The 17,876-nt window shown below is 43.8% G+C and overlaps 1 protein-coding gene across 1 annotated transcript; it reads right to left on the bottom strand.

Moving 5' to 3' along the window:
* Nucleotides 1-503: 503 nt before the first annotated feature.
* LOC123761084 (uncharacterized) lies at nucleotides 504-17,292 on the bottom strand. Its single transcript, XM_045747013.2, has 9 exons — nucleotides 16,818-17,292; nucleotides 16,268-16,334; nucleotides 12,672-12,812; nucleotides 12,043-12,179; nucleotides 9,765-9,935; nucleotides 8,960-9,149; nucleotides 8,340-8,561; nucleotides 7,091-7,286; nucleotides 504-3,170 (listed from the first exon to the last, which is right to left on the bottom strand). The coding sequence occupies exons 1-9, from the start codon at nucleotides 17,231-17,233 to the stop codon at nucleotides 3,154-3,156; spliced, it is 1,557 nt and encodes a 518-aa protein (XP_045602969.2). The 5' UTR covers nucleotides 17,234-17,292; the 3' UTR covers nucleotides 504-3,153.
* Between the last annotated feature and the right edge of the window lie 584 nt (nucleotides 17,293-17,876).

The raw sequence follows: 17,876 nt of genomic DNA on the forward strand, positions 1-17,876 counted from the left end.
GATACAATACCCAACACCAACACTCTTAATGAGCTGCCTTAGCAATTCCTCAGGAGTTAGATGTGAACCGAGCAGAGTGCCTGAGCCAACTGCCAAGACAGTCTGGGGCCAGATTCACGAAGGTACTTACGCAAGCACTTACGAACCTGTACATCTTTTCTCGAATCTTTGGCGGCTTTGTTTACAATTATTAAACAGGTAATGAGCTCCGAAGCACCAGGAGGCTGTTTATAACAATAACAACAGTTGATTGGCAAGTTTTCATGCTTGTAAACTGTTTAATAAATGTAACCAAAGCCGTCAAAGATTGAGGAAAGATGTACACGTTCGTAAGTATTTGCGTAAGTGCTTTCGTGAATCTGGCCCCTGGTTCCTGCCGAGACGTTGACTAGCCTGTCTCCTGGAGGGCAGGTGGCGTAATGGGTAAACTATCGCGTCGGTGGTTAAACAATGCGTCCGGTCAAGGTTACAGGAATGGCAAAAAAACGTATGAAAACAGAATGCTGTGTTACATATCAATTTATATTATTATTATTTTACAAAATACACATAAAACATTTACATAAATTCCTGAATTGAGTTAGAGTTATTTATGGCTGTTTAGGAGAAGCCAGTGCGCGAATAATGAGGATAATTATGTGACACGTTAAACAGGCTCCAACAACACCACATTAACAAGAGTGGGAAGGGTGGATGAATGGTGGAAAAGGTTGATTGTGAGACGGTCCCACCATCCCTCTCTTCATCCCTCTTTCCCACAATCCATCTCTTCCACCCCTCACCTGTTGCTCATGGATATTGTATTGACTGGGAAGTGAACAGAGCACATTTCCTGAATTTACCTGAGGGCAGCTATCTGTCTAATGGCCTCGTTGATGACAGGAAGCTGGCGGCTTGTTAAAGGTCCTCATTTGTCCTGACGATTTTTATCGTGATTAGTCTTGAATTGCAGCAGTGTTTTGGATGTTACGGCTTCGGTGGGTAGGCGGTTCCATGGGCTTATTACCCAGTGGGTGAAAAAGCATCTCCTGTTTTCAGTCCTACGTTGTGGCTTGTTGAGCTGGAAACCTTGTTGAGCTCTCTTTCACATCTGACCTTTTTTAGAAATTGTCTGGATGAACATCCTCCAAATTGTTCAGTATTTTAAAAAGTTTCAATGAGATCAGCCCTGTCATGTCTGGTTTGCAGTGTTGTTAGCCCTGTGGCCCTCAACCGTTCCTGGTATGAGAGTTGACTTAATTCTGGAATTATTTTTGTCTCCCGGAGTTGAACTTTTCTGCTAAGCAGATAAGTCTTTCAGAAGATGAGGTCTCCATGCGTGGATACAATAACCTGAGTTCGAGTCATTGCTTTGAACTCAGTCATATATAAAAATGCCACAAATACGGAGTATTACCGACTCGGGTAGTCTATATTTTGTACATACACATGATTCCGCTGGCCCTTTATTTTAATGATAGGGGTAATACAAATATTTACTTCAGTTTTATAGCTCAGCGTAAAATAAATGGGTGACAAGAAGAATACCTAAGGTACCCCAAATAAATGCTTTCATTAAAACTCACGTGAAAGAAAACGTAGTTCCTCTGTTTACCTTAAGGTAAACTTCACTAAAGCTAATAGCTTGTATTTACTATTTGTACGTGCAGAATTGAGCTGTTAGTTCTTGGACACCGCGTTTCTAACCGACGGCTGTCTAATGTACTGACTCCCGATCTATATTTCTTTTTATCACATCTGCAACATGTTTCTCTCTCACTCTCTCTCACCTCCCTACAGTGCAGCCTATAGCAGCTGTCTGACTCTCAGGTATTTATTTACTGCTAGGTGAACAGAGGCATCAATTGAAAGAAACTGCCCATTTGTTTCTGCCTCGACCGGGAATCAAACCCGGGCTTGAATTTTAGCTCCATGGTTCTGCCTCTCGGCTTTCAATCAACTGGTGTACAGGTTTTTGAGCAGACTGAACACTGAAACTGTCTGGAGTCTGCCTCCAGAGTCTCATTTTGTGAATTCCATCTGTCAACAAAGCTGACACTTAAAAAATTATATGTAATGTCTCTGTTTCTCATTTTGGCCCTCTATTGTTACCTGTGTCCCCTTTTTCGAGTGTCACCCACGCTAAGTATAGTCTATCCTCGTCTTCCTTATCAAATTTACCTGAGAATTTTGAACGTGGTAGTCATGTTTCCCCCTAACTCTCATAAATTCCAACGATGTGAGCTTTATGTAATCTTCCTATGTAAATCACATAACTCTTAGTTCTGGTTTATTTGCACTTCCAGTTCAACTCCGACGTTGAAGGAACGTCTTGCTACCTGTTCTAGCTAGGGACCACCGGACAAGGAGACACGATTTTCACCAATAGATCTAGATCAAGCATTCCTTCTCTACTGGCCAGATTGATACAACACCTGGCGCACTTGACCACTGGGGTTCGTAGAGAAGTTAATAGAGTTTTTCCTATTTTTCCATCGGGCCGAAAGACTGTGTCCGACGCCGGCAAGGCCGAGAGTTGACTGGTGTTTGTGGACTTTTTCTTCGGCTTCAGGACGTCTAAAGTCCCTCTAGTCTGAGTATCGATAGCTTTCTGTGGTTGGTGAGGAAGTCTGCTGTGTATCTTATGCTTGTCTCCCCAGAAGACACCAGGCAGGGGTCACCAAGCTTTCACTGACGGGGGGAGACCGGAGGGAGGCCGTATATCACTGAGTAATATACCTTCTAAATCTAAGTCTAGATTATATAGCATATTACATTAATAATTACGTCCTATGCTATTATTATGACTTTCTCTTATGCAAATAATATACAGAAAGTTTGTATAAAATAACCAATTCATAAAATGCTGAACATTTGTATTTAACATTTTAGAATTTTAATAAGTAAATGGGCGAATTTATCGTTCATTCTGTGTCTTGATTGAATAGATCTGAAGTGTGATTTTCATCTTGTAAAGTTATTAATATACGATAAAGTTGCTAATAGAGTATAGGCTAGGCAGTTCTTGGCACTTTTCACTTATCAGGAAAATATATATTTTCAAAAGTTATTTGTAAATGCATATAGGAGGTAATTGAGATATAAATTCCAGGAATCTCCTCAACAAATCTCCTCACCGTTCAGGAGAGACGACGACCCTCACGTCTGGCGGCGTCACAATTCCTCCTTTTCTGAAGGAGGAAATATACTTAAGTCCAGAGAAGCCAAAGCAGCATGTGTGTGTGTGTGTGTGTGTGTGTGTGTGTGTGTGTGTGTGTGTGTGTGTGTGTGTGTGTGTGTGTGTGTGTGTGTGTGTATGTGTGTGTGTGTGTGTGTGTGTGTGTGTGTGTGTGTGTGTGTGTGTGTGTGTGTGTGTGTGTGTGTGTGTGTGTGTGTGTGTACTCACCTAATTGTACTCACCTAATTGTGCTTGCGGGGGTTGAGCTCTGGCTCTTTGGTCCCGCCTCTCAACCGTCAATCAACTGGTGTACAGATTCCTGAGCCTATTGGGCTCTATCATATCTACATTTGAAACTGTGAATGGAGTCAGCCTCCACCACATCACTTCCTAATGCATTCCATTTGCTAACTACTCTGACACTGAAAAAGTTCTTTCTAACGTCTCTGTGGCTCATTTGGGTACTCAGCTTCCACCTGTGTCCCCTTGTTCGCGTCCCACCAGTGTTGAAAAGTTCGTCCTTGTTTACCCGGTCGATTCCCCTGAGGATTTTGTAGGTTGTGATCATGTCCCCCCTTACTCTTCTGTCTTCCAGTGTCGTGAGGTGCATTTCCCGCAGCCTTTCCTCATAACTCATGCCTCTTAGTTCTGGGACTAGTCTAGTAGCATACCTTTGGACTTTTTCCAGCTTCGTCTTGTGCTTGACAAGGTACGGGCTCCATGCTGGGGCCGCATACTCCAGGATTGGTCTTACATATGTGGTGTACAAGATTCTGAATGATTCCTTACACAGGTTCCTGAACGCCGTTCTGATGTTAGCCAGCCTCGCATATGCCGCAGACGTTATTCTCTTTATGTGGGCTTCAGGAGACAGGTTTGGTGTGATATCAACTCCTAGGTCTTTCTCTCTGTCTGTTTCATTAAGTACTTCATCTCCTATTCTGTATCCTGTGCCTGGCCTCCTGTTTCCACTGCCTAGTTTCATTACTTTGCATTTACTCGGGTTGAACTTCAACAGCCATTTGTTGGACCATTCACTCAGTCTATCCAGGTCATCTTGTAGCCTCCTACTATCATCCTCTGTTTCAATCCTCCTCATAATTTTTGCATCGTCGGCAAACATTGAGAGGAACGAATCTATACCCTCTGGAAGATCATTTACATATACCAGAAACAGTATAGGTCCGAGGACTGACCCCTGCGGGACTCCACTTGTGACGTCTCGCCAATCTGAGACTTCACCCCTCACACAGACTCGTTGTCTCCTGTTGCTTAGGTATTCCTCTATCCACCGGAGTACCTTCCCTCTCACTCCAGCCTGCATCTCCAACTTTCGCACTAGCCTCTTGTGTGGCACTGTATCAAAGGCTTTCTGACAATCCAAAAATATGCAGTCTGCCCACCCTTCTCTTTCTTGCCTTATTTTTGTTGCCTGGTCGTAGAATTCAAGTAACCCTGTGAGGCAGGACCTGCCATCCCTGAACCCATGTTGATGCTGTGTTACAAAGTTCCTTCGCTCCAGATGCTCCACTAGTTTTTTTCGCACAATCTTCTCCATCAGCTTGCATGGTATGCAGGTTAGGGACACTGGCCTGTAGTTCAGTGCCTCCTGTCTATCCCCTTTCTTGTATATCGGGACTACGTTAGCTGCTTTCCAAGTATCTGGCAGTTCCCCTGTTGCCAGTGATTTGTTATACACTATGGAGAGTGGTAGGCTCAGTTCTCTTGCTCCTTCCTTTAGAACCCAAGGGGAGATTCCATCTGGGCCTATAGCCTTCGTCACGTCCAACTCTAGTAAACACTTCCTTACTTCCCCACTGGTAATCTCAAACTCTTCCAGTGGTTCCTGGTTAGCTATTCCCTCACTTACCTCTGGAATTTCTCCTTGTTCTAAGGTGAAGACCTCCTGGAATTTCTTATTCAATTCCTCACACACTTCCTTGTCATTTGTAGTGAATCCTTCCGCCCCTATCCTTAATCTCATAACCTGTTCCTTTACTGTTGTTTTTCTCCTAATGTGGCTATGCAACAATTTAGGCTGAGTCTTTGCCTTGCTTGCGATGTCATTTTCGTATTGTCTTTCTGCCTCTCTTCTCATCCTGACATATTCATTCCTGGCATTCTGGTATCTTTCTCTGCTCTCCAGTGTCCTGTTATTCCTATAGTTTCTCCATGCCCTTTTACTTTGCTGCTTAGCTAGCCTACATCTTTGATTAAACCATGGGTTTCTCATCTTCATTTCTCTGTTTTCCTTTTGGACTGGGACAAACTTGTTTGCTGCGTCCTTGCACTTCTGCGTGATGTAATCCATCATATCTTGGGCCGTCTTTCCCCTGAGCTCTGTTTCCCATGCTATATCTGTTAGGAATTTTCTTATCCCCTCATAGTTTCCCTTTCGGTATGCTAACCTTTTGGTTTCGGTATCCCTCCTCGAGTTCAATAACCCTTCTTCAATCAAGTACTCAAACACCAGTACACTGTGGTCGCTCATTCCTACTGGGTCCTCAAAACCGATTTCTCTTATGTCGGAGTCGTTCAGAGTGAAGACTAGGTCGAGTCTCGCTGGTTCGTCATTGCCTCTCATCCTTGTGGGTTCTCCGACATGCTGCGTTAAAAAGTTGCTTGTCACCACCTCCAATAGTTTGGCTCTCCACGTATCCTCGCCTCCATGCGGTTCCTTGTTCTCCCAGTCAATCTTTCCGTGATTGAAGTCGCCCATGATGAGCAGGTGGGATCTATTTCTACAGGCAGCAGAGGCTGCCCTCTCAATTATAGTGTTAACTGCCTTGTTGTTGTTTTCATACTCTTGACTGGGTCTCCTGTCATTTGGTGGAGGGTTGTATATTACTGCTACTACTATTCTTGGTCCTCCCATTGTTATGGTGCCTGCTATGTAGTCTCTGAACTCCTCACAGCCCGGGATGGCCATCTCCTTAAAACTCCATTCCCTTCTCATGAGTAGGGCCACTCCGCCTCCTCCTCTACCTTCCCTCTCTTTCCTTATTACTGTATACTCCTGGGGAAACACGGCATTCGTTATGATTCCAGAGAGTTTTGTTTCAGTGAGTCCGATTACATCTGGGTTAACTTCTTGTGCTCTTTCCCTTAGTTCACTTGTCTTGCTTGTGATCCCATCTATGTTCGAGTACATCACCCTGAAACTGACTCTCTTCTGCTTCTTTTCTGGGGGGGACCTTTGGGATCTGGGGTGAGTGGGAGCTGGGGGGACCTGGCACGGGGGGATTGGTGGAGGAGGGAGGGCTTGGGGTGGTGGGGGAGAGGGGGAGGGTACAGGGGGTGGATAAGAGGGGGAGGGTACAGGGGGTGGATAAGAGGGGGAGGGTACAGGGGGTGGATAAGAGGGGGAGGGTACAGGGGGTGGGTAAGAGAGGGAGGGTTGGGGAAGCATGGGGGGAGGAGAGGCTGTGGGGGATAGGGGAGATGGGGGGGCTTGGGGGGAGAGAAAAGGGTGGAGGGCTTGGGGGGCGTGGGGGAAAAGGGAGGGCTGAGGTGGGTGAGGAAGAGGGGAGGGTTTAGGGGAGTGGGGGAGAGGGGAAGACTTAGGTGGGGTGGGGGAGAGTGGGGGGCGTAGGGGGGAGGGGGAGAAGGGAGGGCATGGGGGTGGGAGAGACGGGAAGGCATGTGGGAGAAGGGAGGGCATGGGGGATGGGGGAGAAGGGAGGTCCTGGGGAGAGGGGTGAGGGGTTGAAGGGGGGTGAGTGGGGGGAGGGGGGTGGGTGGGGGGAGGGTGCCCTAGGTGTGTGTGTGTGTGTGTGTGTGTGTGTGTGTGTGTGTGTGTGTGTACAGTAGCTGAGATTTCGCGAGTGAGATGTATATATTGAAACCTAATATCCTGATGTGGAAAAGTCAAATTGTAAATCCGAAACAGATACACGTAAATTTATCTCTCACGAGTATCAAACAAAACCTTACCTGACGATGCTGTGGAAGGAGAGGCTTCCCTGGCGGCGAGGACCTGGGCGTGGAGGTCAGGTAGGTGTTCCTTCAGAGCCTCCTCGTCCACGCCCTCCAAGTCCCCAGCTACCCAGCGCTTGACGGAGGCCGCAGCCGACGCTGCTAATCTATCCTTGGCTCTATCCAGGAACGCTTGACGGCTCTCTGGTTCGCCCTGCAACGGGAGGATCCAGACTAAACTTCTATTTCTATCTTCCCGTTGCAATAATTTGCATATATGTTTTGTCTAGTTCCTCAACATATTTCGCATTATACTGCCGTGCTTAGATCTCTAGTTCAATCGCCTTCGACTACATGAAGCCTTTACAGTTTGTTTCTAGAAATCTTAAATATTATCTTTAACATTCATAGCAATTCGTGCTTGCCTAATTATGCTTGTGAAAGTTGAGATTTAGCTCTTCGATTCAACCTTGGAACTGGTGCGAAGGTTCCCTATTGGTAATTGGGTTCTGTAATATCTGCATTTTCATGTAGTGTCCTCCACCACTTAATTTCTTAGTTCTTATCCTCCACCTAAGTACTATTTTGACAGTTAAACATATTTTCCTATCTCTCCGTAGCTCATTTGGCTACGGAGAGAGATTACCAAAATATTTTTAGTCTCTTCCTGTCTATTTCCTTGAAAATGTTGTATGCCGCTGTCATATCTCTCCTACAGTGACGTCAGGTCTTTCCTCATATTTAAAGTCTCTCAGCTTACCAGCTAATTACATATATAATAACAAACAATAATAGCATATCATAGATCAATTTAGTATGGAGGCTGACTGTATAACATGATCACTAAATTGAAGCTTGAGAGTCCACGGTAATACTAGTGAAGGAGCATTGAAGCTGGGACGTCCAGAGTGAAGGCAGGGGAGTGCTGAGTGAAGGCAGGGAGCGCTGAGTGGCGGTAGGGATTCCACATTAAAACAATGGCGTGCACATTGATGGTAGAAAGTTCAAATTGAAAATAAACAATTAGGGTGTAGCTAAGGAGTTCACGGTGAATCTAGGAGAGTTGATGGTGAAGCTAGATACTCTAGAGAGAGAGAAGCAAGTGTACCCATTACTAGATATAATGTAGGTGTAGCACCTGACATGTAACGGAAATATCTTGAGCTAAGAAAAAAATCTTTTCTTATCCATGATTAATCTTAAAAATAAATAATTTAGGCTCCTTATATCAACTAGAGTGTATTTGATTGCTTTGTTATTTGTATACCTCTAAGACATCAGTCCACTGTTCCCTGGCCAGATCGTTCAGCTCATCCACCAGGCTGTCCAGGTGGTGGGTGAGGGAGTTAAACGTGTCCTGCGTCAGGAGGTTGGCGTCCCTGGCGGTGAGCACACCGTCTGTATCTGTGTCAAGGAGGGTGAAGACGGCCTGACCCACGGAAAGACATTCCTTCGGACAGTCTACCAGCTGTGGCAGTAGAGTCCGGTCCTGGTAGGGAGACGAGGGAGGGCTGATGGTATTATAAAGTTCAGTGAGGGGGGAAATTAAGGCATTTCTAATAAATCAATAAACTTAAGGCGTTTAAGGTCCGGGACTGAACGCCGACCTGCAAGAAGCAAGGCTACGATTCTACCGTCCAGTCCAAGTGGTTAACTCAATTTAAAAGCAGTAACTTAATTGCCAAGAAATGAACTACTACTAACAACGATTCGTAGTTATGTAATACATAAATTTATGTTAACTTCTCCATGAAACAATCATATATTACTCTGCTGATTATCGCTCTGCTGCTGCATTCGATTCCCTTAAACCACCTACGGAGACTTCAGTAGCCCCTGAAGCTACTGGCTGTGGCAGTACGAATACATAATCTTGTCTCCACCTACTATACGGAACTGGTCAAGGAAGGCTTGAAGATGGAGGCTGTGGTCGGAGAGGAGGTAGCGACGGAGCAGGTGGAGCAAGGGGTTACGGGCTCCCCAGAGAAGAAGAGGACGCTCTAGACTCCTCGGCAGCGCCTCCCACAGGGTCAAGGGCGTCCTACGGCGGCGGCCCTTCTGTGAGTCGCGTTTTTCTCTGCAAGGTTTGTATAACAGGCATCATCCGTCAGTCACAGGAGACTATGGCGTTGCGCGGCGCTTATTCACTCGTCTTATTCACGCTTATTCGCGGCGCTTATTCACTTATTCACTGCCAATCGTCTTGTTCATAAGTATAATACAAGGTTTGTATATCTGACTTGTATTATTCTTATTAACACGACGAGTTATGAGCTTGTATAACACTGCAAGTCGGGAAAAAACGGAGCATATACCTGGTTTTTGGTGGGTAGCTGAACCTATTTATATATATATATATATATATATATATATATATATATATATATATATATATATATATATATATATATATATATATATATATATATATATATATATATATATATATATATATATATATATATTTAATATTTTCTGTTCAAAGCAAATAGGCGCAAACATACATTATTAAGTTAAACGATCCCTTCGTCCCAAACATAAAGAGCCTGCGTGATTATAAAATAATTCAAATGAAAGGAGATAACCCTCCCTCGTTACGATTCAAAAGAGCATGCCTAAACCACCTTCACACGCAGTTCTAACGGTACTAAACTCTTCCAATCATCAGGTGTAATAATTTAGAAACCCTTACCTCTTGTGTAATCCAGCGGAGGTCTCCGTATTCCCGCCCGCCTCGGAGCTAGACTCCTCCTGCTCATCAGTTTGAAAGAGGCGATCAATGACGTGTTCTTGGATAACCAGGTCCTCCTTCCACGTGAGCCAGAGGTAGGTGGTGTCCGCGGAGGCGACAGCACACCACTGCCTGAGCCATCAGGAGTAACTATGAGGCGAGAGCACTATAGGCCAATATGATCATACAGCCATGGGAGATAAGGTCTGGGACAGGACGGACGGACGGAAGGAACGGTGCCTAATTCCCAGGACCATTGCGACTCGAACGCCGGTCTGCAAGTAGCGAAGCTTCCGCCTCTACCGACGAGTCCAAGTGTTCGTCAGAAGTAACGTCAAGAAAATAATTGCAAACACATTTTTGCGCTCCAATAATCATGTTGCATAATATTGAAAGCAAACATGTGTTTTAAGTACTTCTGCAGACACTTAATCACCCTTCCGGGGGCTGATAATTAGACCAAAAACTAATCAAAAACACATTTAGAGGCACCATTCAACCTCACGCTCCTGTGTACCTAAATAATCGTGTAGAAACTGCTTGTTTTGCGACTTAGCAATTAAATACTTACGCAACCCGGCCCCCCTCAAATAGTACCTCACATTCTGTATGTTGTGGTCCCCAACTTACAAATTACTGTGAAGAGCAGCGGCTTACAAATATCCCCGTTTTCTGTTGACCAGACCACACACTAGAAATTGAAGGGACGACGACGTTTCGGTCCGTCCTGGACCATTCTCAAGTCGATTGTGATGAGGAGGTAGGGACAGGCAATAAATAGGCAAGAGAGAGCTGAGGAGGAAAGTCAGGTGTAGGGGATAGTAGTAATGGAAACTGCAGCAGGCCTATTGGCCCATACGAGGCAGCTCCTATTATAACCACCGAAGGAGAAGTAATAGGAAAAAGAAGAGGATAGCAAGGGAGCGTAGGAGAAGACAATGTAGGATAATCCCCGTTTTCTATGCCTCGGCAGGTTAGATTAGGTAGGGTAGCTTGGGTTCGTGCATTTCTGGTTACGTTAGCACGTTATATTTCGTACGTTGCCTAATATGTGACTGTGTTATGTGTTATGCCCAGCGAATCGTGAGCCATTCTTTATTTTTGACGAATATTAAACATAGAATACTGGTTAAGCTTACCTAGAGCATTTGACCAAAATGAAAATGCTGGCTGATAAATGTTGAAAATATATTGATTTTTGCGATATACGGAATATTGACTGATAAATGTTGAATATATTGATTCTTGCGATATACGGAATATTGACTGATAAATGTTGAATATATTGATTCTTGCGATATACGGAATATTGGCTGATAAATGTTGAATATATTGATTCTTGCGATATACGGAATATTGACTGATAAATGTTGAATATATTGATTCTTGCGATATACGGAATATTGACTGATAAATGTTGAATATATTGATTCTTGCGATATACGGAATATTGACTGATAAATGTTGAATATATTGATTCTTGCGATATACGGAATATTGACTGATAAATGTTGAATATATTGATTCTTGCGATATACGGAATATTGGCTGATAAATGTTGAATATATTGATTCTTGCGATATACGGAATATTGGCTGATAAATATTGAATATATTGATTCTTGCAATATAGGGAATATTGGCTGATAAATGTTGAATATATTGATTCTTGCAATATAGGGAATATTGAGCTGCAATGCCTTCCTTTCCTCCAAGTTTATTTCCCGAACACAACTTTACCATGGGTCTGGCAGCGGTGGGGGTTATGGTCCTCCACTTTATCTTAATAATGCTCGAGAGCACTATGTAAATATCGTTAGAATTTCGTGAGCGTCACGCGATTTTACTGCAACATTAATGTTTATAAATAACAAATAAAAACGAAAAAAATCATGCGCGTAAATCATGGCTAATTTTGCGAGGTTTGTGTTTACAATGCTCATCAAGCCTTAAACCAATTGTGAAGATTATGTATATAAGCGTGTTTATGGCCACCTGCCTCAGCTCATCACGCTCTGGACTCAGCCCCGTCCTCCAAAGCTTTCCCTCCAACGTCAAGAAACTGCCGTACTAAAATGCTCCTTTATCCTAGCATACCAGAGGACCCCCAAAACAGAAAACGGTACAGTACGTCACTTTCGCGCATCGCTACCATTTTCTAGTACGACGAAATTTAGGCCATAGATAGCGTATACGTCAAAATGCGACGTTCTGTTAGGAGAACGGGTTAGTGGACTTACCATCCGGGAGGGTTGTAAAGGCAGGCGCGAGGCTCGACGGACGCCCTCACCAGCAACGACTGAGTGGGGTCGTTCGTGGGGGCGTCGTCTCCTGGTGGCGGTGTGGGCGTCTGGCACCCTTCCTCCTCCTCCAGGCACTGAGGGGGGGGGCGCCGCCATGGTGCCAGAGATGTATGAGAGATATATCTCTAATTATCACGTAATACCCATTGACTGCTATCATTAGTTTCACCGCATCCTAATTATATTATCTTACAGTGAGTCATTTTAAATATGAGTTTCGCTTTTCAATCATAAGAGGAAATATTATAGAACTATTATAGAACATATATACTATTATAGAACAGAGGCAAAAAAAAACACAAAAATACAGCACTAAATATATAATTACAATATATATATATATATATATATATATATATATATATATATATATATATATATATATATATATATATATATATATATATATATATATATGTATATATATATATATATATACATATATATATATATATATATATATGTATATATATATATATATATATATATATATATATATATATATATATATATATATATATATATATATATATATATATATATACATATATATATATACCTCCTACCTGGAGAAGCCGACAGGGAAGTGAGGAGGGCGTGAGTGTGAGAGAGAGGCGCCCCTCCACCACACACACCACAATGGCGCTGTCTCTAGCTCCTGGGCCGGGCTCCTGACCCTCAGACCCAGCCCGCCTGTGGTGAAGACCCTGCCGATGCCCAAGGATACGGTGACAGCTCGGAACTTAAGGTAATAATACAGATATATTCATATAAAAAATGATAATTCTGAAGACAAGTTATGCTGTAAATATAGAAATTCCTTCACGATAGCCAATGGTCTCTTATTCTGGGGTTAGAATTAATTTGAACCACTTACGAGGCCTGTACCTCTTATCTCTATCATGGCGTCTTAAGTGGGTAATTTACTAAAGAGATTACGAGCTCGGAAGCTCTGTGAGGGGTGTCCTCAGTATTAATGTTGATGATGCGCTTGTAATTTATAGTTATTAAACTGTTTATTATATAGAGATTAAGAATACTTTCCGTATTGGCACCGTTTATATGTATGTTAAATGACCAGCTGAAAAACTTGAACAATTCTATAAAATATCAAACCCCTTTTTTAGACTAATTCATAGGAGTCGCTGGGAGTGGCGTTAGGAGCCGGTACTTTGTAAAGGGGAGGAAGGGGGGGGGGGGGGTAAAAAATGTGGCAGACCCCGACTGGCCTGCCTATACCACCCATGTGTCATCTTGAAAAGTTGGGAGAGACTAGCCCTAAGCGTCAGCCCTTTAACCTTGTGGCAGACAGATATTTTTGGAATAGATATAGATAACTGATGGAAGCTACCCATGTCTCCTTCCACTCTCTCTCTTCCCCCCCCTCTCTCTCTCTCTCATTTCTCTTCCCCTATCCCACTTCCATCCCCCCCCCCTCTCTCTCTTTTCCCACCTTTCTCTTCTCTCTTCTTCCCTCTCTCCCTCTCTCACCTCTCTCCCTCTCTCCCTCTCTCCCTCTCTCCCTCTCTCACCTCTCTCCCTCTCTCCCTCTCTCACCTCTCTCCCTCTCTCCCTCTCTCCCTCTCTCCCTCTCTCCCTCTCTCCCTCTCTCACCTCTCTCCCTCTCTCCCTCTCTCCCTCTCTCCCTCTCTCACCTCTCTCCCTCTCTCTCTCTCTCCCTCTCTCCCTCTCTCACCTCTCTCCCTCTCTCCCTCTCTCCCTCTCTCCCTCTCTCCCTCTCTCACCTCTCGCCTTAAATTCTCCCATCCCCCCCCTCTCCTTCCATCCTCTATACCTCTCGTAGCATCGCATCGTAGCGTCGTAGCGCATCGTAGCGTCGCATCGTAGCGTCTATGACGCATTTACATTTACGAATTTACCAATCGTAGCGTCTATGACGCATTTACATTTACGAATTTACCAATCGTAGCGTCTATGACGCATTTACATTTACGAATTTACCAATCGTAGCGTCTATGACGCATTTACATTTACGAATTTACCAATCGTAGCGTCTATGACGCATTTACATTTACGAATTTACCAATCGTAGCGTCTATGACGCATTTACATTTACGAATTTACCAATCGTAGCGTCTATGACGCATTTACATTTACGAATTTACCAATCGTAGCGTCTATGACGCATTTACATTTACGAATTTACCAATCGTAGCGTCTATGACGCATTTACATTTACGAATTTACCAATCGTAGCGTCTATGACACATTTACATTTACGAATTTACCAATCGTAGCGTCTATGACGCATTTACATTTACGAATTTACCAATCGTAGCGTCTATGACGCATTTACATTTACGAATTTACCAATCGTAGCGTCTATGACGCATTTACATTTACGAATTTACCAATCGTAGCGTCTATGACGCATTTACATTTACGAATTTACCAATCGTAGCGTCTATGACGCATTTACATTTACGAATTTACCAATCGTAGCGTCTATGACGCATTTACATTTACGAATTTACCAATCGTAGCGTCTATGACGCATTTACATTTACGAATTTACCAATCGTAGCGTCTATGACGCATTTACATTTACGAATTTACCAATCGTAGCGTCTATGACGCATTTACATTTACGAATTTACCAATCGTAGCGTCTATGACGCATTTACATTTACGAATTTACCAATCGTAGCGTCTATGACGCATTTACATTTACGAATTTACCAATCGTAGCGTCTATGACTCGCTGTTGTTCCAAAGTCTTCGCCTGCTGATGACGTCACAAGTCAGGTAGCCAAGCCATTCTTTTGTGACTGATATATTCTTTAATATTTCATTATCACTAAACTGACAAATTTGTATGGTTGAAAAGTTCACATTTTGGGAGTAGATTAAAGTCACAACAGAATGTCAGAAGCGGAGTGCGTTTGGTGTACATCGGAGACGATATTGTTAAGTGGTGGAACAGTTAGCTGATTCCTTGCGCTGATTGGCTGTCGTGGTGAATGTCAACAAAGAGTTTCTACCAATGAGATGGAAGCGGCTGGAATGCTTCCTTCAGCACAACAACCCGCCTTATGGGCTGCTGTTGGCCTGTTGATAGTGCAATGTTCTGCCAATAGATGTCGCCATCTGTATCTTGCCCGTGGCCTGTTTGACAGTGTCATTTCATGCCAATAGATGGCATCAGCTGTATCTTATGAGCTGCTGCTAACCTATCCTGTTGATAGTGCATTTTTTTGCAGATAGATGGCCTCAGTTGTGTTTATTTACTTCAGAATTCCCCCCTTAAACACTGACGTACGAACCCCCGCAGCTTATGGTAAGGTTAAATATCCTGCTGGCATTTTTAGGCATTTGTTATTATCACATTCCTGCATGGAGCTTTGCCTTTACTTTATTCATGCCTGTGGATACCATCATATTGCCATCTTTTACTATTTGTGATTGAAAAAGACGTCTGCCAATCAATTGGGTCAGAATTTTCTTACAAATGTGCTTTAATACAAATTACGCAGCGGTATAACGTGAATATTAGTAATGGTTTATTCAGTTTGGACCAGCTCAACTATGATCTCTTGGGACCCGATCCTTAACTGATAGTGTAAACTTAACTGATAGTCGTAAACTATCTGAAAACCCAATAACTCGTTACAAAGAGTTTGAATGTATATATCCTCACTTCCCTGGTTCCTCCCTATCCCCCTCCCTTCGCAATCATCTCCCCCTTTCCCTTCTCTCTCCCTCCCCCCCCCACACTCGTACCATTTCCCCTCCCACTTTCCAACCCCCTCCACCCCCTTTGCTCCATCCCCTTTGCCCCATCCCCTTTTCCTTGGTCCCTTTACCCTTTCATAAAATATATTAAGGGGGGGGGGGAAGAGGCAATGACACTATTGTATTAAGGAAATACTTTTTCTGATGAAAAACTCGTCAGGAAACTCAACCAATATTTTACATATGACGTGAATTGAAGCCGTGAAAATCGGATTGGGGAGGGGGGGGGATTATTATCTAATATTGCATAAATCATTCAATTTAGGTCTACACCGATTAGTCTGTATCAATCCCACATCCCAGACCATTTCCCCCGGCAAATTTGGGTAAAGCTAGCCCCACTATCTATCTATCTATCTACCTATCTACAAGTGTTCGTACCCCGTAGATAATGATATGGAGCTCTTACTGTTTTGGTAAGATCAATGAACGAGAAGTCGGCGTCGTGAAGGAACCTCGGTAGCACCACAGCTGACCTGAAGATATTGATCACAAGTTAACTGAAGATATTGATCACAAGCTAACTGAAGATATTGATCACAAGTTAACTGAAGATATTGATCACAAGTTAACTGAAGATATTGATCACAAGTTAACTGAAGATATTGATCACAAGTTAACTGAAGATATTGATCACAAGTTAAGGTGATATTAAATCAAAATCTGTACTATGAAGCACCACCTTTTTCACGGTCGTGTGTGTGTGTGTTCTGCTTGTATTCACCTAGTTGCATTCACCTAGTTGTGCTTGCGGGGGTTGAGCTTTGGCTCTTTGGTCCCGCCTCTCAACTGTCAATCAACTGGTGTACAGATTCCTGAGCCTACTGGGCTCTATCATATCTACATTTGAAATTGTGTGTGTGTGTGTGTGTGTGTGTGTGTGTGTGTGTGTGTGTGTGTGTGTGTGTGTGTGTGTGTGTGTGTGTGTGTGTGTGTGTGTGAAGAAGTAAAACTCTTACCCGATGTCCTTAGTGATGGAGGAGCGAGCATGCTCCCACTGCCCCTCGCCCTCTACACAGAATCTTCTCAGCGACATTGGCACACCATCCTCGCTGAAATATCCCAAGTTAGCGTCTTTCATTTGCCCTTCTTGGCTGTCCCGCTGGTCTTCTTTCTCCTCCCCGTGTTTCGGGAAGGCGACAGCGAAGGTGGAGGCGGCTTCAAGACTGGAGCAGAGAGCCGGGAAGGTCCAGGGCCTCAGAGACTTCACTACCTCCCGCCTCAGAGCTCCTCGAATCAACAGAGGCTGGTAACTTTGCTCTATGAAGTTCATCGTCCTTAAATCCTTCCCGGCCACGGCCTGGACCTCGACCTCAGGCAGACACAGTGACCGCGAAGTCGCCGAGGCCCACAGCACGACCAGATACACCCACATGCTATAGTGGTCGTGGAGATCGTCTCAAATGGTAAACTTTGACTGTCCTGTCTTCTCAGTACTGTGTTTCTCTGACGCGTACCTCAACCTGCCATGTATTGATTTCTTGAGGAATTAAGGGAACCTTACAAGACTAAAATAAAAACACATTTTAACTACCAATCTAATTAAATAAAACAAAAATTCAGAAAAGCATTCTAGTATTTAAATTTCACGTTAGATAAACATATATATATATATATGTTGCCTGTAGCTATGATGAATTGGCAGTCTTACGGGAATATGGTGTAAGATAACAGTGGTCGTCACTTCCTTGTCGCTGTTATCTTGTGATATCAGCCAGGTAAGGCGAGCAGATGCTGGTGAGTGCTGGGAGAGAACACCTGATGTGCCACCTCCTGCTGGAGACGCCTCTGCTGCCCTCTAGTGGCTAGTGGTACTCCTGCTGCCCTCTAGTGGCTAGTGGTACTCCTGCTGCCCTCTAGTGGCTAGTGGTACTCCTGCTCCTTCTAGTGGCTAGTGGTACTCCTGCTGCCCTCTAGTGGCTAGTGGTACTCCTGCTCCTTCTAGTGGCTAGTGGTACTCCTGCTCCTTCTAGTGGCTAGTGGTACTCCTGCTCCTTCTAGTGGCTAGTGGTACTCCT

Source organism: Procambarus clarkii, chromosome 41 (assembly GCF_040958095.1).
Source record: "Procambarus clarkii isolate CNS0578487 chromosome 41, FALCON_Pclarkii_2.0, whole genome shotgun sequence".
In the NCBI taxonomy this organism is placed as follows: Eukaryota; Metazoa; Arthropoda; class Malacostraca; order Decapoda; family Cambaridae; genus Procambarus; species Procambarus clarkii.